Raw genomic sequence first — 24224 nt, 5'->3', positions numbered from 1 at the left:
ATAATATATGCGTAGGTACAGGTAATGGACATTTGAACACATGCAATAGGTTTTTTGCACTACGCTCGTGCAAAGAGCTGATGGGAGAGGACCACCCTACCTCTTGAATGATAACTGTACATTATTAACACCTTCAGCAAAATGTAACAAACCTTTAAATAAACACTGAACGCTTATCACTTTTATTTGACATTACTGTGATTCTCTAAAATGCAAGCACTGTGAACTGTTTTTATTCAAGCTTCGGTATATCAGATTTACATTAACACATGCTTATTGTTCAGTTTAACAGACATCTAAGCTGACAACCATTTGTAGGATCAACACAAAAAGCGGTTTCACATTGGTATCTCTTTGCGATTGGCTGTATCAGTGGTGTTCTTCTGTTTGTTTGGCCTGTAGTATTCCTTGTTCTTGGGATTGGTCTCTTCTGATAGGCTGTTTGGAGTCCAGTTGTCCTCAGTGTTACAGGACAGCTCATTACTGTATCAGTGAAGCATGGAATAGCTATTAATTAACTGCTTTTAATTAACTTGCAAATGTCAACATTGTAATATACTTCTGAGAAACTGAAGGGAACTCGCCTGGGCTGTGTGTCCGCAGTCGAGGTGCTGTCCTCATAGAGCTTCAGCATGATCTCTGTGCGATCATCTTTCAGCTCTTTAGGCTCCTTCAGCCTGTTAGAGATCAAATTAGATTAAAAATTTAAATCCCTTAAGGAATTATTATACTTGGGTATGGGCGATTAATAATGTAAGTGTCAGATTGCAGGTCAAAATTAGCCTTGGTGTGTAAATTAAATTGTCAGTTGTTTGATAACTTTTTTTTTAGGCATAGCTAAATTTACATCGTTACAAAATTCTATTTAAAAAAAAGCTGTTCTATTGAACTTTGTATTCATCAAAAAATCCTGAAAAAAGGTTACTTGAGTAGCAAATCCGCATATTAGAATGAATTTTAAAGAATCGTGATTCTGAAGACTGGAGTAATGGAGTATTCAGCTTTGAATTTTTCAAATAGAAAACAACTATTTTAAATTGTAATAAGATTTCACATAAATATTGTATTGTGAGCATGAGACTTCTTTCACAAATGTAAAAAATACAGTAATATGTGTATATATTTATATTACTCTATATGTGAATGATACATCAAGCTCTTTGTACCTGGGCTCCAGACGCTCTTTCACTTTGGCTATGGAGCGAATGTAAGGGCCTATTTGTCTGGAGATAGTGGTCAAATAAGAAGTCTCCTGTTTTAACTGAAGCAGGTCATGAAGTTGTGCTAAAAAATGAACAATAAACAAGAATCACTAAATACTTTAACTCAGTAGTGAGAATATTTTAGTGAGGAAATCTAATGAATTCACTTACCTTCATAAATCTCCTGTTCATTTGCCACCCTCTGTAACGTCTCATCCCAGATCTAAGAACAAAATCGATGGTATAATGAGCCCTCCTCTTTTTCACCTCCTCCTAATGCCAGTCTTAAACTATTACCATCTCACCTCCTCGAAAATGGCCCGCATGAGCTCCACTGAGGAGTACTCTATAGATATCTGTCCGTTCACCTGTACAGAGCGCTCTAAAATCTCACTCATGGTGTCGGGTTTGGTGAGGGAATGGTGCTTGGTCAGGTCTCTGTGAATCTCCTGCACCTGGTCTTTGAGCTTCTGGATTTGGGTCTGTAAAGTCTGGTCCAACACACATGGAGAATCTGTCAGTTGCAGTACAATATTTTCTTTATTGAATTTTTTTCTTTATTGGAATGGTATGAAACTTGGTAAAGGTTTTGGCACTTGCTATGTGAACACACACAAAAAAATCATAACCATGATTTGAAAAGGTTAAATGGTCCTGTAAAAAATAGTCACACTTGTGCTCCTCGCGAACGCATTGGAAATAAATGGGAGACGAATTTTATCTAGTGAAAACTTGGTACTGCAGCCAAACAAAATCTTACTGAAAGCTAATTTTTTGAGATATCAAGCTCAAATTTGGAACACAACTTGTTTAGATTTATGGCTGTAATTATGGAATAAAAAGACTGTCAAAAATAATACGTGCATAAATCAAAACCATACTTGCGCAATTCTAAAAACTGTAAAAATTATGAGTGTAAGCGTTAATTCATGAGGGTACGATTCCAGAATACAGATACAGATGCGACATTTGCAACGTTTGTTCGAGTACGACTCCAAAATTACGACTGGTTTAATTTACACACACAAAATACAGTTTTATGATTGCTGTGTTACGAGTACTAAGTCTTGTTTACAAGTACGAATCAGGACGCGACAATCTACTGTAAAAATTACGTCACCGTGAAAGATCACACGAGTGAAAGATACATCGATCACACACAGTGCGCGCGCGCGCCTCCTGTTCCTGTCTTTCACCTAAAGGGACGTGTTACGTGAGCAGGCTTTTTGCGCCACTGCAAAATACACGTAAAATTCTGTTACTTTTTAAAACTTTTTTCATTTCAGCAATAATCTGCCAAGTGTCGTCTTTGAAAAGCGATCAAACTTAAGTCTGTTTAAGTTGGAAATTAAATTTTCAGGTCTATGCTCAAAAAGTGAATAAATGGATTATAAATACAGCGTAAATATAATTTAGTGTTATAAGAAATCCCCTAAAATACAAAATATTAAATAAAAAACATCAAACTAAAATATAGTACATACATTTTACACACTGCATCTTGAATTGGTATAAAATAAAAACAACGACACGCGAGGGTTGGGATTTGTTTACCATTCATTTTACTTTGTTGTTGCTTTTCTTTTGCATCGACACAATAAATGTAATTAGCCAGGAAAATGTCTGAAATGGCTAGGAGGACATGAGAAACGCTCACCCTGTAGCTGTTCTCGTAGTTGCAGCAGTGGTTCATAAAGGGCGTCTCTCCACCCTCCGCCAGCAGAACTTTGGTGCTGATGTAACGGTGTGAGGTCGGCCTGCGCACCACCGAGGAGCACAGTGACATGTCGCTAATGGCTGGAGAGTGACATTGCACTGACAGGGATGATTGCATCCTAAATAAAAAAATATTCATTTTGTTACTTTTTTAAGTTACTTTTTTAAAAGTTTTAGTAGCACCTAAGACTCACAGTCCACTGGCGTTTCCCAGACCTAAAGCCACACTCCCTGTAGTGGACAGTGAACGCCGCTGTCCCAACAGCAAGAGAGGCTCCAGGCAGCGCGCGAACTCAGAGCGATACTCTGTGTTTATCTGCGTGGATGGATAACAGCAGATATAACTTATGCACTGACTTATTTAACAAACTTGCATTTAGTAAACTAACCTTACTGCTTTGAGCTGGTCTCAGTCTGTGTGGTAGTTTTACAATCTTCTTTAGTCTCTCCATTAATTGCTGTGTGAGTTCAAATCAATCAATCAATCAATCAATCAATCAATCAATCTTAGTTGCATGCCTTGAAATAAATTTATTTTTATGATTAAATAAAATAAAATAAATCATTTGTTTTTACTCACATATCCCATGTCCAAAAACTCAAACTTATTTGCTGAGCTTAGAAAGGCAGAACATGTAACAAGATGAACCTGGAGAGAAGTTAAAAGAAACATGTTTGAAAGCAAGCAGGAATATTTGAAAAGCTAAGATGAATGGAGATATATACGAAGTAAACACACTTACCTGGAGAGTTGGGAGGAGTGCTGCAAGATGTGATAACTGCTCTTTAAAGGCTCTCTCCTTCTCCTCATGCTGGCTAGAAAATAAACACACAAAAGAAGATTAATAACAAGTGTTCCTTTATCAGGATCTTTGGTTCTCCTTCACCTTAATCCCTTTCTGCAAGATTATATATACACGTGTAAGTGATGCAGAATATACAGTAGTGGCCAAAAGTGATGTTCGGAGGGGATTGGTTTGGGAATTTGTTAAATATATAAATATTTTATATTTGTTAAATATTTTAAGGTATTTATCAGACAAAATTATTTGACAAAAGAAAAAAACAAAAGAGGCAAACTCCAGCTACAGGTTTGATTTTACTATGCAAAAAATGCATAGGAAAAAGCATTCATTGACTACATCATTATCAGTAATAATCATAATTTCTTTAGATGGCTAAAAATTATGTCTGCACAATTTGGCATGTTTCATTGAGTTATCACAAATAAAACAATTGACTCCAAGCACAACTATTCAATTTGCTTACAGAATATTTAACCAATTTTTTATAATATTTCAATAAAGGATGAAGATGTCAACTTTTCTAGGCCGGACATCACTTTTGGACAATACTGCATGTCTTAGTTTTGGTTGCACTTTATTTTACAGTACATGCGCTTACGTGTACTTACAGTGTACTTGCATAAGAAAGTACTGGTTAATATAAGTTAACTATACATGGTTTAAAGTTAGGTTTAAGGATAGGTTTAGGTTAGTATCAAGTTATTACCCAGTTATTGTAATTACTATAATAAGTACATAGTATGTACATGGGAAACAGGACTGTAAAATAAAGTGCTAAATTGTATATATATATTTACCTTTGTGCTGCTTTGAGTAGGATCTTTTTTCTCTCTGCTAGTTTTTCCTGAGCAAAAAAATTAAAAAATAAATAAATGTGTGAATCAGCAATTTTATTATTAATCAATTTCAAATTAATTTTACATCTCGAATCAAAAATGCTCAAATAAATTTCTGACATCAAAATCATAAAGGTGTAGCCAGGTTAACTGAGTATTTGTGCATGGCACCTGCATATTATTGAACAAAGTGCAGATGGCGCTCTCCTCTTCATCCACATTGGTTCTGACCTCTCCAATCATGGCTTTGAGCAGAATAATTGCTTCTCGAGCTGAAGTCTGAAGCTCCTTCACAGCCTGAGGAGAGTGAAATAACTTCAATAGGAGCTCCACAGCTCCACACAATACAGACACAGATGAAAGTACATACTGCAGAAAAAAGGATGGGAGAGAAACTCACTAAGACGGCTTGGTCCAGTTTTTTACAGCCTTGTAAATATGCTGTCTCAATATCAATGCAGTGTGCTCTGTTCTCCCTATGGAATAAGACTAACCCACATTATTTTGAAATCATATGGGTCATATGCTAATTACATACTCAGTTAAGTTTAGAACTCACACTTGCATGTCTCTGAAGCAGTTGATGCAGAGCATGGACTTTTTCTCTGTAGAAAACATGATGTAGAGTTCCTCATGGAGGGCTGCAAACAGATAAAGTGCACGAATCCCAAAGCTTAAGCGTTAAAGAGTTCTTGACAAAAGAAATGTCATTAATTTAAGTAGTTTGAACTAATTCAAAATAGAGCTTCACACACACCACATTTTTTGTGGGCTTCTTTGGTGCGCTTTGCCAAGGAGACAATCTCGTGGCAGGAAAACATCTTGGCCTTATGGGTGGTTTCCCTGCAGTCTCGACACAGTGGTTGGCAACAAGTGTTGCAATAATACATTGCATCCACATCCTGGGGTTTGTGACAGAAGAATTAAATACTTAAACAAACAAAACACTCATCTGTAAAAAAAAAAAAAAAAAAAAAAAAAAACCTCATACTGAAATATTTGAGTTTTGTAGCACTTTATTTGGTTGCACTTTTGGTTGTACTTGGTTGTACTTACAGTGCACTAACTTACCCATGAAGATACTGAGTAATGTGAGGTAACAATAAGGGATGGGGTTAGGTTTAGGGGTAGGTTCAGGGTTAGTGCCTAGTTATTACCCAGTTATAGTCATTACTACAATAAGTACATAAGTAAGTACATAATGTACATATGTGTATACATATGTGCTACCCTTTATTTCACAGTCCTGTTCACCATGTACATACTACAGTATGTACTTATACAACTAGGTACTAACCCTGAACCTACCCCTAAACCTAACCTTAACCCATGTAGTTACCTTATATTAACCAGTACTTTCTTCCGTAAGTACACTGTAAGTACACGTAAGTACACATACTGTTAAATAAAGTGCAACCCAGAGTTGAATGCGGAAAACACTGCTACTGAATCAACAGCACGATCAGCTGAGTCAAATTCCCAATGAGTGACTCTTTCTTTTTAGTGAATCAAAAATGTAAAGTGCAGTTCGGTTGTAGTTCAGTTCTCGAACAAATTACTCGAATTACTTTCTTTTTAGTAAATCAAACTCATACTTAAAGTGTAGTTACTGGCTGGTTGTTCATAAGACAACATGGAGTTAAAGAAACATTATATTACATGTTTAGCCTACATTAATAAAATATGTTTTCACTTTTGTTTCTTTACATTTTTTTTTTTTTTTTTGTCATTAATATGTCTGTGTAAACAACTTTTACAAGAACCTAATTCATTGATAATTTAAATATCTCATCATATGGTAAAAGAATTGCATTTATTTTCACAAAATATTCATTCTATTTAAGTACTAAAAGAACCGTTAGAGCAGGGGTGTCCAATCCTGCTCCTAGCAGAGTTCAGCTCAAACCCCAATTAAACACAACTGAACCTGCTAATCAAGGTCTTATAGAAACCGGCAGGTGTGTTGAGGCACGCTGAAGCTAAACTCTGCAGGACAGTGGCCCTCAGGACTGAGTTTGGACACCCCTGTGTTATGCATGAAATAAAAATTCTTATTTTCAAAACACTGTACATCTTATTAATCTTTCATCCATGCATACGTTTCAAAAACTTGATCTACCGGTAAAACTACAGACTTCTCTCTATGTCAGATTCTCCAATAATTTAGTCTGATTCTTTTTTTAATACATTTTGTCATTAAAAATTACCCTCATGTCATTCCAACTTGTAAGACTTTCGTTAATCTTCTGAACACAAATGAAGATATTTTTGATGAAATCTGAGAGTTTTCTGTCCCTCCATTGGCAGCTACGCAACTACCACTTTGACGCTTCAAAAAGTTCATAAAGAGATTGTAAAACTAATCCATATGAATTGAGCGGTTTTGTCCAAATATCTGAAGAGACACGATCGCTTTATATGATGAACAGATTGAAATTAGGCTTTTATTCACATATAAACATTGATCAGCGAACATGAACCTGCTTTGCGTACAAGAACAAACCTCTTGCGGAAGCTCAAATGTGCTGCGTAACATGAGAATGAACCTCATTGGTTCTTGTAGAAGCTCAAACATGCTGTGTAACACACGAGAATGAACCTCAGTTAATGAATATAATATGTGAATAAAATATCTGTCGCTATTTGCATTACATCGTGACTTTAAGGATGGGGAACCAATAAATTCTTCTTTAAGCGCATGTTACAGTATTGTGATAACAAGACCTGTTTCTTGCACTCCAAATCACAGTTAGCACACTGCACGGTTTCCTCACTGTCTGCTGAACTGTCCAACAAGAACTTCAGGAGTCGATCCTCTGGAGGAAGTGCATTTATTCCTTTCACAACAGACTGATGTCTACAAAAGAAACAGACAGTTTTGTGTGTCTGTGCAGAACTTTTGACCCATTGATAGTGTCTTAGTCATAAATCTGGCATTGATGTGTTTATCCCTACTTCATAGCAACAACGACACAAATAGCTCTCTTCTGAATTCTGAGATAGCGATACATAAACCCCCATAGAGACGGAAATAGACACAAACAGAAAGGGACTCAAACACCTCTACAAATAAAATAAAAAATACTACTTAGGTTAACAGTTCAAAGATCCCCTGTTAATTCACTTTTATGAGAAGATTTTACAGTGTATTTGACTAAAAGTTTTAAACAACAATATATTATCCTATATAATAACATTAACACAGTCCTTTGCATTGCTGATGCATAACATTGACAAACATAATGCATGCGATCACAATGACAATGTAACACTCAAAACGCTGAGACATTTGACAAATTAACACTGAACCAGCTTAAACAAATTCATACTTACTCTAACATGCTTCTTTATAAAGAACATCAATCTTTTTCTATTTTTTTATAGGTTCCCTCCATAAGTGCAAGATCTACAGTGTGCTTAAACTGCTGCTAGACTTACTATTATGGCAGCAGAAGGGTGAGCGCACAGGCATTTCAGCCATCTCTAATTGTAGCCAGCCCAGGACCCGTGTATCCAATGTCAAGTGTCAGATAGTGTTATGTTTATTGTTTGATGCCACAGTGGCCTTGGTGGAATGTGCCCAGAGACCAGTTGCAGCTGTTAACAGGTAATCTCTCCTACAGATGCCCCTGGCACCATAGAGCTGACCAAACAATGTTGTTTGACCATTTAAATCTATAAATACAATATTTTTCAAATGGATACATGTCATAGGCTTTATCTTTGCATTTATATCTGTTCTAACACTGTGGGGCCTTTCCACCCCACTGCAATAATTTATATTGTGTGTGAATTGTCAGAATAAGGTGATCAATGATTAAATTAAGTAAATTCTTACCCACAGAGAGGGCAAGTCAGTCGGCTGTCCACAGTCCTTCCGCGCAGGCAGCTGGCACAGAAAGTGTGATAACAGTCCAGTAGACATGGATGCTCATACTGTTCTTGGCACAAGTGGCACACCAGAGGATGGCAGTTGGCACTGTCCAGGTCATAGAGATTATCCAGAGGGGAAAAGATCTCTCCAGACATCTGAAAATATAATAAAGACCTTCAGATATTCTGATATACTATATGCTACAGGAGCACATTTACACATTGCACATTATAGCCTATCTATAGCACATTTTATTCTGAGTATGCTTAGTATCCTTGGGCTGTCATTGATTCAGAATATGTGAAAAAGTTGAGATCCAAGTTCAATATTTATTATTAGATATAGAAGATAGCACCAAAACAGAAACATGCCTTTGAATAGGCTGCGAAAAAACATAAAGTGACATGAATGAATGCATATTGAAATATATACACATTTAATTGCATTCACCTATAAATTATATGTATATACCTTGTCCTGTCCGAGTGCTTCTGCTGGGTGGAGTGACAGAGAATGCCGTGTGAAGGTTCTGTGAGGGTTCCTAAATGCAGGATATGGCTTCAAAAACAAACAATGAATTCACACTCCTGTATCTGTTGTATGAGGAGCTGATATGCTGGGGCCAGAATACTCAGACCTTGATTACACAACACAAACCAGATGCCATTGTCTGTCAAAAGCAGAGCCCTGGTATCTCAAATTAAAGCTGCAGTCCGTAGTTTTTCCTCTTTGTCGCCATCTCTGTTTTAAATTTGCAATTGCAATTATTCACGGAATTATCAACCTTACGTGGGTTGTGCCTCGGCACAGCATCCATTTCATTTGTGTCCATTTCTTTTACTGTCTATGAGTACGACTCGGCTAATTTTACTTTGGCACGGTTTGCTTTTTCCAGTCTGCAGTTTAGTACCGCTTCAAAGTGGGTGGGATTGTAGACTGATTGTTATAGTTGCGTGACATCATCGCAAACTTGACACAAATAAACCCACAACACAGAAGCAATGGAGCATATCGATTCTCGGCATGTGGATGTTTTTCACTGCAAGACGAAGAAGTTTGTTTCTAGCATAGACAGTAAAAGAAATGAACACAGTGACCCCAGACTTCAACGGAGACAAGTTAAGTCCCTTAGAAGCACTCACTTCCTGATGGCTGAGCGTACTGCGCAGACTCAAACTGAGCTTGATGACGTAGATGTGACGTGAGCAACCTGTCTGTCTTCTAGTAGCTGTGCCAAGAGAAATCTGAATCATTCCCTTCTGAATCTTGCCGAGACGGAGAGCGTGAGTAGGAGCTGTCCATGAGCTTGGAGCAGGAGCAACTTTATGACTCTCTATGGGCTTCTCCCTTGACTTTATCAGACTTTATGCCTCCACGTCCCCCCGATTGCCTGCGAGCTTCTCCTCCTGTCTATACTGTAATTTCTCTACTGTGCGACAGAGAGTCGCGTGCTTATGACGCAATCGTTAGCCTATTTTGACAAAACCGGCTTCTACGGGGCCATAGTGTAAGATACAAGGTAATGGAGCCTTTTATACATTGTCGTGTATCTTTAGAAATAAACAATGGACAAATGGAGTCTTTAAACGCCTCAGACGCCAAAATGAATGGGAGTCAATGCAGCAGGTGATGGCTTGTTAGCCAATGGATGCCCCCATAGAAGGTACACTTTCCGGGTGCTGGATTACCCCCTTGGTTTCTAGAGGGTTTGGTGTCTCATGTCGCAAATCCAATGACGCTGGTAGTGACGATTCTCTCTGACCAATCAGTGTTTTACACATCACATTTTAGTATCGGTACGGCTCATTTGGAACCTCAACCGGCGCGGTACTATTTAAGCGAACCGTACCAAGCTGTACCATGCAATGGAAGCGCCATTACTTTTGTTGTGGCCGCGAGATATTAATTTGTGGGAACGTCATATTAACTCGTGGGAACGTGGTAAGTTATTTCACAGCAAAGATTATCTGACTGACCATCTGATCAATACTGCACACAAAACTTGGAAAACATGTTCTTGATCTGGCAAGCTCTGTAATCTAATTTTGAGCATTTTTGAGAGTGAAACTCATGTAATTGACGCTGTTCTCACGCTCTCACACCATATGTCTGTTTTCTCATGCAGTGAAAACATTGCGGAGTAAAGAGGACACTGACAACGTAGTGACATACAAGGGGTTCCTTTTGATATGAAACAAATTGCATTTAAAGCAAAAGTTTAAACACCCAAAGATTACACCACTAAGTGTGCATGTATTGATGTCAAAATGTTCTTGTTCTTCAATATTTCTTAAAAATAGCATATTTTTTTTAACAATATATATATATATATATATATATATATATATATATATATATATATATATATATATATATATATATAGTATATTATTTATATCTATTATGTATGTGTGTGTATATAAATCAGGCAGCTGAAACTAATTAAATAGTCTCAGGTGCCTGATTGTTTATTTCATTGCAAAATGTTATATAACATTTTTGCCCAGCTCTTTATATAAGGTTGGATATTTAAGCATGTCCAACTTTATTCGCATTCATACAGTATCAGCATAATGTATATAGCATATCTCAACTGCTTGGTTGCTTGTATTGTTGCAAAATGTAAACTATATCATCGCCCAACTCTAATCTGATAAATGTGACTATCAGAGGCATGCAGAAATTCAGATATTATAAACATTAACATGATTTTTTGTAAAGCTGCTTTGAAACAATGTGTATTTGAAAAGCGCTAAATTTGACTAGACTAGCACTGCAATGTGGACCAGACTTTATGCGGTTACTCTACATGAGACTACTTCTCAACTGAATCACACAACAGTAAGTTTATCATACATCACCTTCAAAGTGATCTCCATCACACTCAGCTCTTTGTCAAATAAATGGATAGTTGTGCACGCATTAATAATTAGCACCAGGCCTATTAATTTGTACTTGTTTGTGTGTGGGTTGTGAAATGCTTAAAAACCGAAAGGAAAGTCTCAAAATCCAAATGAATCAAATGAGATTGACTCAGAAAAGACGTCAATAAATGCACACGTGTCACCTGATCCACAAACGCAAATCTTCTTTGTTGCATGCGCAAATTATGATAATACAAAAGAAAAAATTTGGTTGTAGATAGCAAAACATATCTGCAACATTTATCAAGTTCATGGATTATAGCCTAGTGCTTGCACGTGTTAATCATTTTGATACTATATTCATCCCATATTCGATTGTAGACGCACCATAAATCCACACTATCTCTAATATCGCATTGTGGCGGTAAAGTGTATCTATCATTCATCATGTTCAGGGACTCACATGCCACAAAATCAAGAGATGTTGAGGAAAACTTTCCAGTGTACGTTAAATTAATTAGATATTATAATTTGGTAGTGCAACGTTTAATTGGTGCAGAGATGAATGCACATTTGCAACTGCTTTTTATATTCTATAAGTATCATAATTGTTAAATTGTGTTGACTGTTACATAGTGACTACTGAACAGATATTTAGAGTTTTTTAAAAGTGTAAAGTAGCTACTAAAAATCAAAATGTGTAAATAAAACTTTCCCTTAGCTCTGTAAAAACTTTACTTGCTTTTTAAATGTGTCCATTATGGTAATCAAAAGTCAACGGCCCTTTGAACATTGGGGCCAAATACAGGAAATACGTCATGTGACGGGTCCTATGACGAATTTATTTTTGGATGAACTGTTCCTTTAAATCAACAGACAAATCGAACACTGCGACGTCACGCTTGCGCAGTCGTGATTCTTCCTTTCGACGAAATTTCTCACTATGGCGCCTGTTGTAAGTTCGATCACACGGACCAAGATAATAAAATAACTGATGTTTCCATTCACTTCCATGTACACAAATTATGCGAAACTGCATATGAATCTCTATCGCTGTCATAAAGTAACTTAAGTAACGTTAATATCCCAATACGTAAGACAATTGTTATATTATTGAATGAACCCGGTGACGTGAAGTCACATTCACAGGGGATATTTGTGTTATTCTGATGATAATAACATGCCTGTCGTAGACAGAAGACTGAAAGTGCACGTTTTGTGCAATTAATTGCAGAGGAAGCAGCTGAGCTCTAAAGGTGGGAAGAAGAAGAAGAAGCAGGTCCTGAAGTTCACGCTGGACTGCACGCATCCCGTTGAAGATGGTATCATGGATGCTGCCAACTTTGTGAGTAGATCAAGTCCTTATGAAGCCTATTTGTGATTATTACTGTAGAAATGTCAGATTACCACAGGCTGTCTGAGTTTGTCTCTTGTTTGCTTGTGTGTTTACAGGAGCAGTTCCTACAGGAGCGCATCAAAGTCAACGGGAAAGCAGGAAACCTGGGAGGTGGAGTTGTCACCATTGAGAGAAGCAAGAGCAAAATCATAGTTTCTTCTGAGGTGCCCTTCTCCAAAAGGTTTGTCTGTTTTGATACATCTTGACAAACATGTTTGTTTGGCCAATTATTTTATTTTTTAGCTGCAACTTACATTATATTCCACTGTATTTATCTACTTTGCAGGTACCTGAAATATCTCACAAAGAAATACCTAAAGAAGAACAATCTCAGAGACTGGTTGCGTGTTGTGGCTAACACCAAAGAAAGCTATGAGCTTCGATACTTCCAGATCAACCAGGATGAGGAAGAAGAGGACGAGGAGGATTAAATTCTTGCTGTTTTTGTTTTTTTACATTTAAATAAATTCAACTCCATTTTAAACTGAAACTGGTTTACCACAATGAAACTGAAGTAGCAGCAGATATTTTCTCCAATATTGTGATATACAATCAAGTGGAAAAGAATATTGGGGTGGAAAAATTTAGGGTTGACATGGTTGTATGCATCAGCTGCTGTTTGAATGCTGAGATGTGGACGTTGCACTCAAAAGTAGAGGCAGATGAACGTGAGCTTGCAGGGACAAGTTTAAATGGACTAAATGATTGGAAAAGCCCTGCATGTGTCACCAGAGAGAAGTCTGTCATTTCACTGGAAGGTCCAGTTATAATATTTTGATTAAACATTGAGGTAAAAAAAAAAAAAAAGAAACACGCACAGCTGAATTGTTCATAAGATCTAGCATGCATTATGGAAATATATAAGGTGAATTTTCATTTCATGTCAATCTTCAGAGAACAGCACACTGTTCTGCTAACTTGAGTAAAAACAAAACTACATAAAAGATCAGATCCATGGGTAAAAAAAAATACTGTGTAACAACATATACCAACTTGCATGAACCTTTATTTAATATTAAGAAAACAAAATAACATTTTAGAAATCAAAATAGGAGTTTAAATTCCAGTTCCTGGACATATACTGCTTAAACAAATGAACACATTTCTTACAAGTACACAATTTAAAACTGTTGTTTTCATAGAACATAAAACATAAGCGTGTTGCTCGCCCACAAACTGGATGGACTCTTGTATGGACTTTCATACGGATTATGAAAGATAACAATGTGATCACAGTTTAAGCCCAGGTGAACAAAGAAATGGCACAGTATTTAACATATTGCATGAAAAAATGCTCTGTAAAGACATTGTGGTCCCTGATGATGGGACAATCTACTCTTCTCAACATCAAGTTCATTATTTCCAAAACATGCTAACATCAACACGAGAACAGCATTTCTGTAGTTTACGTCACTAGCAAGGGCATGAACATTTATGACTTGCATTTCTAGAAAAGGGAGAATTAATTTAATAAAAATCTCACAGCTGATGTCTCATTTGCATTATAGGAATTACAAATACTTCCCTGATTAGATTAACAGAAGTATGTATCTTGAAAATGGAGGGGGAAAACAAAATCTTACCGATTAGTTACTTGATTTAAGGAAAATTATGTTCTTATGGTGATGAAAACATGGAGCTGGAAGTAATGCAAGTGATGTTTAAAAGGTGAAGTGCCCCATAACACTTGAGATGTCATAGGACTAACTGAACTTCCTCAGCCTGAATCATCTCACTTAAAAAGGCACAAGAATGGAGTGAGTGTGTCTTTAAGTTAACATTAGTCCATTGATAGTCTGCATTAGAATGATTTAGCACCAGTTTTTGGAAGAGAGCAGACATGGATCTCACAGTAATTGTTACGGAAAAATAAACAACAAAACAATCTGTGATAAACTTCCATTAGGAATGTTTAAGTAAAGGGGATGGATCCAGTGGAATCCCGAGTGCTCTGAGCTGTTGCTGGTTTTATCGTGAAATTAAAACCGGCGTGTGACGCCACAATTACCATTACGAAACACCCGAGCCTACACATATCAGTTAATGCAACTTCTTTGATACTTTAATCCGACACGTGGATTGTCTTTCAAAAATGTAATTTGATGTCCCCCCAAAAAAAAAAAAAAAATTCAAAGAAAAATAAACAATCCCATCCCAACCAAATTGTGATTACCCAGGTGACCTAGTGAACAGAGGCATTCCATAAAAAACCAAAGCCCCTGGAGAAAACAAGAATGGGGTCCAATCAGAGTGTTCGCGGGTTGTATTCGGGCAGCTTCTTGAGCTTTTCCTTCTCCTGCTCTGTGTCTTGTCGGGCAATAACCAGGGAGTGCGCATAGCCCATCACCACCTGAAATACAAGATTTCAGTTGCATACCTTTATATCACAGAGAACAGAATTGAGAGAGGATACGAGTCACGTTTTTGAATTCACCTGTTCTGAATACACTCCCTCCAGAGTTTTGACCTCTTGAGCAGTGGTGGAGGACTTGGGTTTGTTGTCACCATAGCCCTTAAAATGCAAAATTTAAATATGAGAAAGTTGAAAATCATTTACACTACTGTTCAAAAGTTTAGGGTTGGTAAGATTTCTTAAATGTTTTTGAAAGAAGTCTCTTATGCTCACCAAGGCATTTATTTGTTAAACAATACTGTAAAATAGTAATACATTATTACAAATTAAAAAATTTTTTTAAATGTATTCCTATATGAATTTTCAGCATCGTTACTTTAATCTTCAGTGTCAAATGATCCTAAATCAGAAATCATTCTAATATGCTGATTTGATGCTCAAAAAACATTTATTATTATCAATGTTGAAAACAGTTGTGCTTCTTAACATTTTGTAGAAACATTATAAATATCTTGAATCTTTACTGTCACTTTTGATTAATTTAATGCATCCATGCTGAATAAAAGTATTATTTAAAATACTGTATATATTTTACTGACCCCAAACTTTTGTGTAGTTTTTTTTTTTTTTAAACAAGTCAAAGCCTTAAACAGAAGACAAACATACCAGCTCTCCAAATGTGGGAGATGGTCCCCAGCTAATGGTGCTATCATCAGCTGCAATGATAATACTGCTCTTCCTGAGAGGAATTATAGACAACATCTAATCAACATTCTGCAAACATTTCAAAATGTTTTATAAAGACATTATCAGGATCCTTTGCCTTTACCTACCCACAGGCCAGACTGCGAATCTTCCATCCACACAGGTCCTGCACAGCTTTGGGGTACATAGTGGACTCACGGGATGTATTTGTCACTCCCCAGAAAAATAGACCACCTGAGGAAAGAGAAGCATTAACCACACATACATTATGGGTATTCAATTGTGTCTTTTTTCCTAGGGAGGAATTACATGCTTACCCGCTTCATTCAAAGCAAAGGAACACTGGTAGCCACAGAATATTTGACTTGCTCCACGGCCTGGGAAGTCAAAGAGCTTGACTAATCGTGGGACCATTTCGTCTTTCTGTTCGGCATGGCCTAGTCGTCCATATCCCCCAAATCCCCACGAGAAAACACGCTTTTGGGAATCCAACACCAGCTGCGTGAAAGCACCAATATAATTCAGCCTTAATTCATCCATGTCTGCCTTGCACCACAATCCACAAACTTGCTACTCACCGTGTGATTGCCACCACATGCTACATCCCGAGCCACGACGTTGGGCACAGGAAGCACTTGGCCATCCTTGGTCTTCTCAATGAAAATGGCCACCCGTCTAGGGATCAGCTCGCAGTCAAACTCAATGCGCTGGGCACGAGCGATGAACTTTCCATCTGAGTTATGCCCTTTTAGATACAGAACACAAAGTTGAATAATCAAACCGATGCATTTGGTAAATGTTTTTCAGTTAAAGGTATAGTTCACCCTAAAATTTTAATTGTGTCATTTACTCACTCAAGTTGTTCCAAACCTGTACAAGTTTCTTTCTTCTGTTGAACACATTAGATGATATTTTAAAGAATGCTGGTAACCAGACAGTTGACAGCACCCACTGACATCCATTGCATTTTTTTTTTTTTTTTACTATAGAGGTCAAAGGGTGCCGTCAACTGTTTAAAGGGGTCATATAATGCCATTTTTGTACAAGCTAATATGATTCTTTAGGGTCTAAATAAAAATTTTGTAATATACTTTAAAAATTCTCATTAGTATTGTAAGAAAACACTAATTTTACCTGGTCAAATACAGCTCTGTTTTCAGCACGCCGTTTAAGTGCATGTGTCTTTAAATGATAATGTGCTTTGCTCACCCCGCCCCTCTGTTCTGTGCGAACACCGTTTGTTATAACCATAACACAATAACCATAACGCGTTGTTCATTATAAACATGGGATTATGAATTATATTGAGAACGTCGTACATATAAAACATGCCGTAATGTACCCTGAGTGTATACAGCCGCATTCATCATGAAGCGTGCTAGCGATTTGCAAAGATTAATATAAAGGTTAATAAAACGTTACACTCACTTCTTCTGGAGGTTCAGCAGGAACACGAATAGTTGGTACTGATCCTTTTTTCAGGAGCAGCTTCTTAGCAAAACCAGCTTTACTGAGCCTCGTTTATAAAGCAGTCTGGTGTGTGAAATCATTCGCGCAAACATGAAAGCATTGACGTTGATCGTGGGGAATATTCCCTTCGAAAACAAAACTCAGCCACTGCGTCTTCAGCGGTTCGGATTTAGGAACATCAACATGACTGCTGTGTTCCTTATTACACCCAAGACCAGAACACCACAATCGCTTAGAAGCCATTCTGCTCATAGACAGTGCTCCAGCGTATCAACATTGACCGCGCGGACTATGATGACTGACAGCTCGCTCACGAGCGAGGATTTGAAACGCTGCTGTCAATCAACAATCGTGGGAGGGGCGTCCGACCGTGTGAAGTCACACGGTCGAAACGGCTTGATTAGAGACGGGGGAAACATATAAGAAGATAAAAAAAAAACACTGGATGGATTTTTATCATTTTATGATGGTTGTGTACAGGCACTGCCAACACACATTTCAGTACAATCAACTTGTAAAAGTGCATGTACCATTATATGACCCCTTTAAAATATTATCTTATGTGCTCAACAGAAGAAAGAAACTCGGTTTGGAACAACACGAGGGTGACTAAATAATGACAATTTTAATTTTGGGGTAAACTATCCCTTTAAATAAGCATCATTGGACTACATTGTTGCTTACCAAGTTGGCCGTATTCAGGACAACCGAACGAATAAAGGTTCCCCTTGCAGTCCACAATCATACTGAACTCTGCGCCACAGGCCACTTTGACTATCGGCTGCCCGTTGTACTGGATCTGTAGGTAAATAAATGCAGCTGCTTTGTAGAGCATTTAAAACACAATAAACATGTTCCAGTCAAGCCCCATTAAACAAATTAAACCAAGGGAGAGTCTTACTGTAGCAGGGCTGAGCACAGCATCTGTCTGATTGCCCTGACCTAGTTGACCCAGTTTGTTTTCTCCAAAGGTGTAGACAGTACCATTTTCTGTGAGACAAAGCATAAGAACAGCACAATGGAGTTACATTATCATTATAACAATGCAACAAATTATAATAACTGCAATTATATGACAAACACTTTGCATTTAGCAGACGGTTGCCTACCTGTTAAAGCCATGGTGTGGTTTCTGCCACAAGCAGCAGCTACGATCACTTCCTCCCCCAGGCCCTCAACTAGTTTTGGAGCCTCCAATCGTTTAGTGTCTCCATGACCCAACTGCCCTTTATCATTACGACCTGAGAGGGACCAGGAACAGAAATTAGGAACCAGATTTCCGCATCTTTTGATGCATGAATTTCTTTTTTTTTCAGTTGTTTTGGGTACTGTTTTTTTTTTCTTTTATAAAGATTGCTGGATTTTTATTACACTGGATGTGACAGTTGTCGCCCCGCACCACCACAAAGCGACCGTTGCCAATCCATTTGTTCTTTGTGTCAGAAGTAGCGTGAAGTATGTCAGAAATAGACCAGTGCATCAGTTTACTGTTGGGAATTTGCAGGGTCGCATCGCTGATTATATTTATGATAGGTTCTATTTGCCAATTCAAATTCAAATTGTCAATATGGAAAAATATACACTACCATTCAAACATTTGGGGTAAGAAAGAGGTCAGTGAATGTTACTAAAGATTTCTATTTCAAATAAATGCTATTCTTTTTAAAGTTTATATTCAAAGAATGTTTCTTTATCTTTAAATCAGCATATTAGAATGATTTCTGAAGGATCATGTGACACTGATGAAGAGGGTGGACTGGAATCCACTGCTGCTTCAATGTATATGTAATGAGTGATTAATAATAAATGATAAGCATTTCTACATAAATCATTTTTATATTCAATAAGAGATTCAAATATACTTTTAATTATGTTTGATGTGAGTGTTAACCAGCTGCTTTTAGGTACATTCTGATGTGACCCTCAACATGTGTTGTCTATATATCTGTTTCTAGCTGACGAGTTAAGGTTATGGGGTCCAACTATACGTGACTTCACCTGATTTACAAAATTGTACCTCTTTCATGTGTATTTCCCTAGAAACTAAAGTGAATAGTATCTGTACTTCTTCCTGAGGAGGAAATGTATTATCAGTATGTTTTGGTAGTTTGTCCTGATGATAGTTAGCTCAGGCCCTCTTCAACCTTGGAGAAACTGTGATTCCCTAGTGCTTTTGTGTGTGCGTTGGATGTTCTGTGCAGATCTTGTATAGGAGCTATGGGACCCTTTGGCATGCAACAACAGACCCGAAGACGCCTTTCTCAGACCTCAGAGGTTACCGCAGACCTAAATCTAGGAAACGTGCGACAAAATATCTTGACTAATGGCTACATACTCTCCTATTGTATTTATCCATGTGTAAATTTGCTTAGACTATATGTTCTTAGCCAATCAGAAACTGCAACCTGAAGCGAGGACGTAGCTTAGACCTTGGTGAAGGGTATAATTGCTGTGATCTTTGTAACTGTAAAGAGCCTACGAACTCCTGTGTGAGTCTTGAAGCGGACTTCTGCTGATGAACTTCTGCGGACTTCTGCTGTCTGCAAACTATCTTCAGTAAATCTTTTCTTCAATTTATTATAATTCTGACTCCGCGTCTTCATTCATCATATCTGGTTCTGGGTCTTTGACTGTAAAACCCCTTACACTGAAGACTGAAGGAATGAGTGCTGAAAATTCAGATTTGCCATCACGAGAATAAATTACAATTTAAAATACATTAAAATAGAAAACATTTATTTTAAACTAATAATTTCACATTACTGGTTTTATTTAGTGCTGTCGATCGATAAAAAAAAAAGAATAATTATATAATTAATTTTACTAATTGCACACCTAACATAAACGTTTTTAATATATTTTTATATTGTAATACTTTCACACTGAATCTCCAAAATAATATAGAAACAACATAAAGACGGTATATTTAAAATATTTGTTTAATGGCATCTTTTTACTAAGCACTATGAATGAAGGTCAGTAGCACTGATACAGTACTGATACTGATGTCTCTATTAAATAGATTATTTTCTCAATTTTAGCCATTCAAAATTACAGTATAATTGAATGCTACCAATTTTAATATTTAATAGGCATTAAAAAAAATATATAACGACTTAATTTAAGTGAACTTAAAACAATCTTTACATAAACCCATAGTAAACCCACAGGCGTCCATCAGGAGATCCGTGTATCAGTGGATATTTTAGAGATCCACTAATAGATACCTGCTTTCAAACGCTCCCATGTGTATCTGTGTAAGCACTCGGTGAAGACAACATGTTTTTGAAGCGTTGATCATTGTAGCCAATCACAGACATAAATGTTGAGCGTGTGAACGCAATGGACAAGAGACATATGTTGAGCTTGTGAATGCAATCGCTAACCAGAGGCGTTTAAAAATCTGTTCAACAGCGCTCAAAATGCTAGAGGGAAATGTTGGTATAGTCACATTTTTAAAATTTCAGTACCGACTTGGCTTTTGACCCATGTAACTTTGTACAGTGCTTTGAGATTTTAAGGTAGGTCTAACAGATACTGTATATTCAGAAACCGAATAAACAAACACTGGACAGTCTTCACTGCATAAATCATAAATCTAATATAGATGATTCTGTATTCATCAGAAGTTATTCAGTCAAGAGCAGGGGGTGATTTTCTCTGTCTTTTGTTCTTTGATTAACATTAATAACAGACAGCAGAGGGTTTATTAGGCTGCTGTCACTTTAAGACCTGCTGAAACACTGCTGTTGTGTGGACACTTACCCCAGCTCCAGAGTTTGCCCTCTGTGGTGATGATGAGACTGTGGGCAGCACAGGGACCAGACACCACACAGCTAACCTCGACATCATTGAGACACCCATAGCGATGGGGACCCCACAGATTCTGCCCAAGGTTCCTATAAGCAGCTGGAAAAAAACAAACAGATACACATGAATACTCACTAACAAAAGAGAACACTCTATAAATGACTGCAACCCACACACTTCCTCTTTTTTATTTTAAGTGCTAAGTTAATTTCAGCACCTGGCTGATTCGTCTTAGGTTTTTTGTGTGAGATGTTGGTGGTTTATTTAAAAATGTCCCTGTTCTGATGTTCAAAATATGACTTGTCAGTTACGGCCAACTAAATCCTGTTTATCTCACACAGAAGTGTAAATTCTCTGCAGTACTTTTCAGCCAACAAGTACTTCAAATAGTCGAATAATAAATGTATTCAGCAAGGATGCATTAAATTGATCAAAAGTGAGAGTAAGGGCTGTTAAAAAATAATAATAAAAAAATCTTGAAAAAAAATAAATAAAGTACTACGGCTTCCACAAAAATATTAAGCAGCACAACTGTGTTTTCAACATTGATAATAAGAAATGTTTCTCGAGCACCAAATCAGCATATTAGAATGATTTCTGAAGGATCATGTGACTGAAGACTGGAGTAATGATGCTGAAAATTCAGCTTTACCATCACAGGAATACAATACATTTTTAAACATATTTAAATAGAAAACAGTTATTTTAAATTGTAAAAATATTATTTCACTATATTGCTATTTTTACTTACCAACTTAAATACCAATATTTATGTTTTGTTGAGATCATAAATTAACTAGTTGTTATAAAGATCAAAACAGTGAAAATAAATAAATATTTACGGATTTATAAAATGGCAGTTTCATAGGCACAGGTCTATGTCATCTATACATGGCACTATCCAACACTTCATCTTAAATGGCAAATATGAGGATGTCAGAGTTTCAGTTTCTTTTTCTTTAAATCTACATCAAAAAGTGCTTAACTACACTTTCAAAAGTGAAAACCAAGTGCAAATGAAATCCTGGTGTCACAATGTCCCATTAACGGATTAGCACAGATGACTCACTTGGGCGAGACTTTCCTGAAATGATACTGTAACCCAAATATCTCTGGCTCATGCATGATCGTACCTTGCTGTTTTGGCACTTCTTTTCTGCCAATCAGGTCCCAGTTGGTGGCTCCAAAAACAAGCAGCTGACCTTTGACTTTGGGAACCTCAAGTTTCTGCACAACAGAAAAAGCAAGAAATCCATCAACAATCAATTAATACAGTTTTCAAACTGAGCTCTGAAGAACCACAGGGGGTTCTTGGGGGAACAGGTAAAAAAACAATGTAAGTTTTCAAAGCTACCAAAGTAAATGTGTTAGTTTATTGTTTTAATTTTTATTTTAAAGGTTTATACATCTAACATTAAAAGTAAGGAAAAAAGATACCATTATAGTAACGCAAAGTAAACATTCTTCAGATTATATTTTAATAAGGCATTTTGAGAACAATGACAACATAACAGTGCATCATTAACCTTGGAAAATAATCGAGGGGAAATAATCCTCCATACTTATTAAATATACAGCCGCTTTTTTAACGGTTCCATAACAAGATTGTCATATTTGGAGGTCCTTGGCAATACAAAGTTTGAAAACCCCTGTACTCTATCATATGCTAGTGAATGTGTATATATAAAGTGCATTAGTATATCTGCATACAGTAGATAGAAGCAATAAGTATGCAATATGTCCTTACAATCTTCTCCTTCACATCATCAGCCACAGTGACCGGCTGCAGACCCGCTTTAGCTGCTGGTTTCCCAGGTTTCTTTGTGTTTTCTTGTTCAAAGTCATCAAACTCATCATCACTGCTAAACTCCCTTTCCTTCTTCTTTCCACCTCCTCTTTTTCTCTTCAATCCACCGTTCCCAGACACATCTGTCTGCTTCTTGCGTGGCATAGTACAAAATCCTACAATAAAAACAAACAACAAAAAGTAGTTGGGAAGCATTTTACTGGTCTGACTATAAAAGGACAGAAAGAAGAATCAAACGAGCCGAAAACATCCGACTGAAGAAACAAAGTCAATATGATTCAAATCTCTTGCTGATCCAAATTCCCAATTATCTCACAGCGAAGGAATCCTTAAGAAAACACACACATGTTCTGCGTATCAGTAATGTCAAGGCATGGGTTCTAGGTATATAGGTATATATGATAATATAAATGTAAAGTGTTGTTAAAAGCAGAGGTCCAGTGCTATGCTAACACACTAGCAGCGCTGTAACAAAAGAATCAGCAGCAACGCGTCTGTCTCACTCAGTCTCCATTTGTTTCTTTGTTATGTTTTATAACGCAGCTGCCGGTTAGCCAACTAGCACCGCACTGCTTCAACCAGACTAGTAACTAAACTATTCCCTTACCCACGTGTTATATCTGCCCCCGTCCCGTAAAAAAAAAAGTCCAAATCATCAACGTATGTCCCATGGAAAGTGCATTTGAAAAACATAACGTTTACAGATGTGTATGATGCAGACGTAGCCATGTTAGCATGCTATACTGCATTTGCATCCGAAGCCGCAATCATAAACATCGAGAATATTATAACTCACCTGAGTAAAACTTTCCCCCCTCTACTTTAAATACAAATATATAAGTTGACGGAATATAGACGCGTTAAGTCAAGTGGCTGCGGCTCGGTCTGTTGTGCTGAAAGATGCGTTTATTATGCAAGTAGATTTCCTGATTCAGATGCTCTACTTATGTCTGTCCGTCTTCCTCGTTTTTTTTTGATTGATTCGGAACAAAAGACTCGCAGACTCGCGATCAAACCACGTGGGTTCAGCGCACACTCAGGGCTTTATATCGCACACATCTGTCTGGCGGAGAGATCGCTGAATTTCCACTATAAAATCCCCAAGATTTGTACATTTAACATTATTTTAAAGTCATTCGTGTAGAAGTACACAGAAAAGTTTCATTCACTTTCAAAAAATTTAAGTTTACCTGTGTTACTTGGAATGAACGCGTTGAACTCAAGAGGTATTTTCCTCTAGTCTCTTCACTACGTTAATTAAGGTTCAGATATACAATTAAAACACTCATGTAACTTTCATGGCAGTGAGCGTGTAGTCCACAAAACAAAAACACGAGTATGGGATGCAGCACGAACTACAAATTTGAGTCCGTTGATGAGACTAT

The 24224-nt window shown here is 37.1% G+C and overlaps 3 protein-coding genes across 15 annotated transcripts; 1 reads left to right on the top strand and 2 right to left on the bottom strand.

Moving 5' to 3' along the window:
* Positions 1 to 168: 168 nt before the first annotated feature.
* Positions 169 to 9039, bottom strand: rnf207b (ring finger protein 207b). 12 transcript variants are annotated; one of them, XM_082144386.1, is made up of 18 exons: positions 8906 to 9039; positions 8399 to 8589; positions 7285 to 7417; positions 5318 to 5462; positions 5120 to 5201; positions 4961 to 5036; positions 4732 to 4857; positions 4522 to 4568; positions 3662 to 3734; positions 3499 to 3567; positions 3308 to 3376; positions 3113 to 3234; positions 2860 to 3037; positions 1508 to 1693; positions 1374 to 1425; positions 1167 to 1284; positions 585 to 677; positions 169 to 483 (listed from the first exon to the last, which is right to left on the bottom strand). In XM_082144386.1, the coding sequence occupies exons 2-18, from the start codon at positions 8587 to 8589 to the stop codon at positions 339 to 341; spliced, it is 1905 nt and encodes a 634-aa protein (XP_082000512.1). In that variant the 5' UTR covers positions 8906 to 9039; the 3' UTR covers positions 169 to 338. The 12 variants fall into 12 exon arrangements, with proteins under 12 accessions (XP_082000512.1, XP_082000518.1, XP_082000517.1 ...); XM_082144392.1 differs by having other exon boundaries at positions 1571 to 1693; XM_082144391.1 differs by having other exon boundaries at positions 4961 to 5032; positions 5122 to 5201.
* A 3134-nt stretch (positions 9040 to 12173) lies between these two features.
* LOC309480832 (large ribosomal subunit protein eL22-like) lies at positions 12174 to 14803 on the top strand. The gene is made up of 4 exons (XM_082145497.1): positions 12174 to 12253; positions 12533 to 12643; positions 12751 to 12875; positions 12981 to 14803. Exons 1-4 carry the CDS (start codon positions 12242 to 12244, stop codon positions 13123 to 13125), a joined length of 393 nt encoding a protein of 130 aa, XP_082001623.1. The 5' UTR covers positions 12174 to 12241; the 3' UTR covers positions 13126 to 14803.
* rcc2 (regulator of chromosome condensation 2) lies at positions 13683 to 24168 on the bottom strand. Of its 2 annotated transcripts, none has more exons than XM_082145479.1 (13): positions 24030 to 24168; positions 22780 to 22994; positions 22166 to 22259; positions 20988 to 21131; positions 18332 to 18463; positions 18124 to 18212; positions 17907 to 18021; positions 16331 to 16497; positions 16070 to 16250; positions 15881 to 15986; positions 15714 to 15786; positions 15129 to 15206; positions 13683 to 15044 (listed from the first exon to the last, which is right to left on the bottom strand). In XM_082145479.1, exons 2-13 carry the CDS (start codon positions 22981 to 22983, stop codon positions 14940 to 14942), a joined length of 1488 nt encoding a protein of 495 aa, XP_082001605.1. In that variant the 5' UTR covers positions 22984 to 22994; positions 24030 to 24168; the 3' UTR covers positions 13683 to 14939. The 2 variants fall into 2 exon arrangements, with proteins under 2 accessions (XP_082001605.1, XP_082001604.1); XM_082145478.1 differs by lacking the exon at positions 24030 to 24168 and adding an exon at positions 23636 to 23823.
* Positions 24169 to 24224: the final 56 nt, after the last annotated feature.

The sequence above is a fragment of the Leuciscus leuciscus genome (genome assembly GCF_965113295.1).
Source record: "Leuciscus leuciscus genome assembly, chromosome: 18".
NCBI lineage: Eukaryota > Metazoa > Chordata > Actinopteri > Cypriniformes > Leuciscidae > Leuciscus > Leuciscus leuciscus.
Note: the sequence above shows the minus strand (reverse complement) of the source record. Positions and strands in the feature narration are given on the sequence as shown.

Coding starts and splice junctions, on each gene's coding strand:
- rnf207b (XM_082144386.1), bottom strand. CDS start 8,589: ATGTCTGGAGAGATCTTTTCCCCTCTGGATAATCTCTATGACCTGGAC. Junction 4,569..4,731: donor CTTTGTTCAATAATATGCAG/GTGCCATGCACA, acceptor TTTTTTGCTCAG/GAAAAACTAGCAGAGAGAAA. Junction 1,285..1,373: donor TGAACAGGAGATTTATGAAG/GTAAGTGAATTC, acceptor TTCATTTTTTAG/CACAACTTCATGACCTGCTT.
- rcc2 (XM_082145479.1), bottom strand. CDS start 22,983: ATGCCACGCAAGAAGCAGACAGATGTGTCTGGGAACGGTGGATTGAAG. Junction 16,498..17,906: donor TCCTGAATACGGCCAACTTG/GTAAGCAACAAT, acceptor TGTATCTAAAAG/GGCATAACTCAGATGGAAAG. Junction 15,207..15,713: donor CTCCCACATTTGGAGAGCTG/GTATGTTTGTCT, acceptor TTGCATTTTAAG/GGCTATGGTGACAACAAACC.
- LOC309480832 (XM_082145497.1), top strand. Junction 12,644..12,750: donor TCATGGATGCTGCCAACTTT/GTGAGTAGATCA, acceptor GTGTGTTTACAG/GAGCAGTTCCTACAGGAGCG. Junction 12,876..12,980: donor GAGGTGCCCTTCTCCAAAAG/GTTTGTCTGTTT, acceptor TCTACTTTGCAG/GTACCTGAAATATCTCACAA.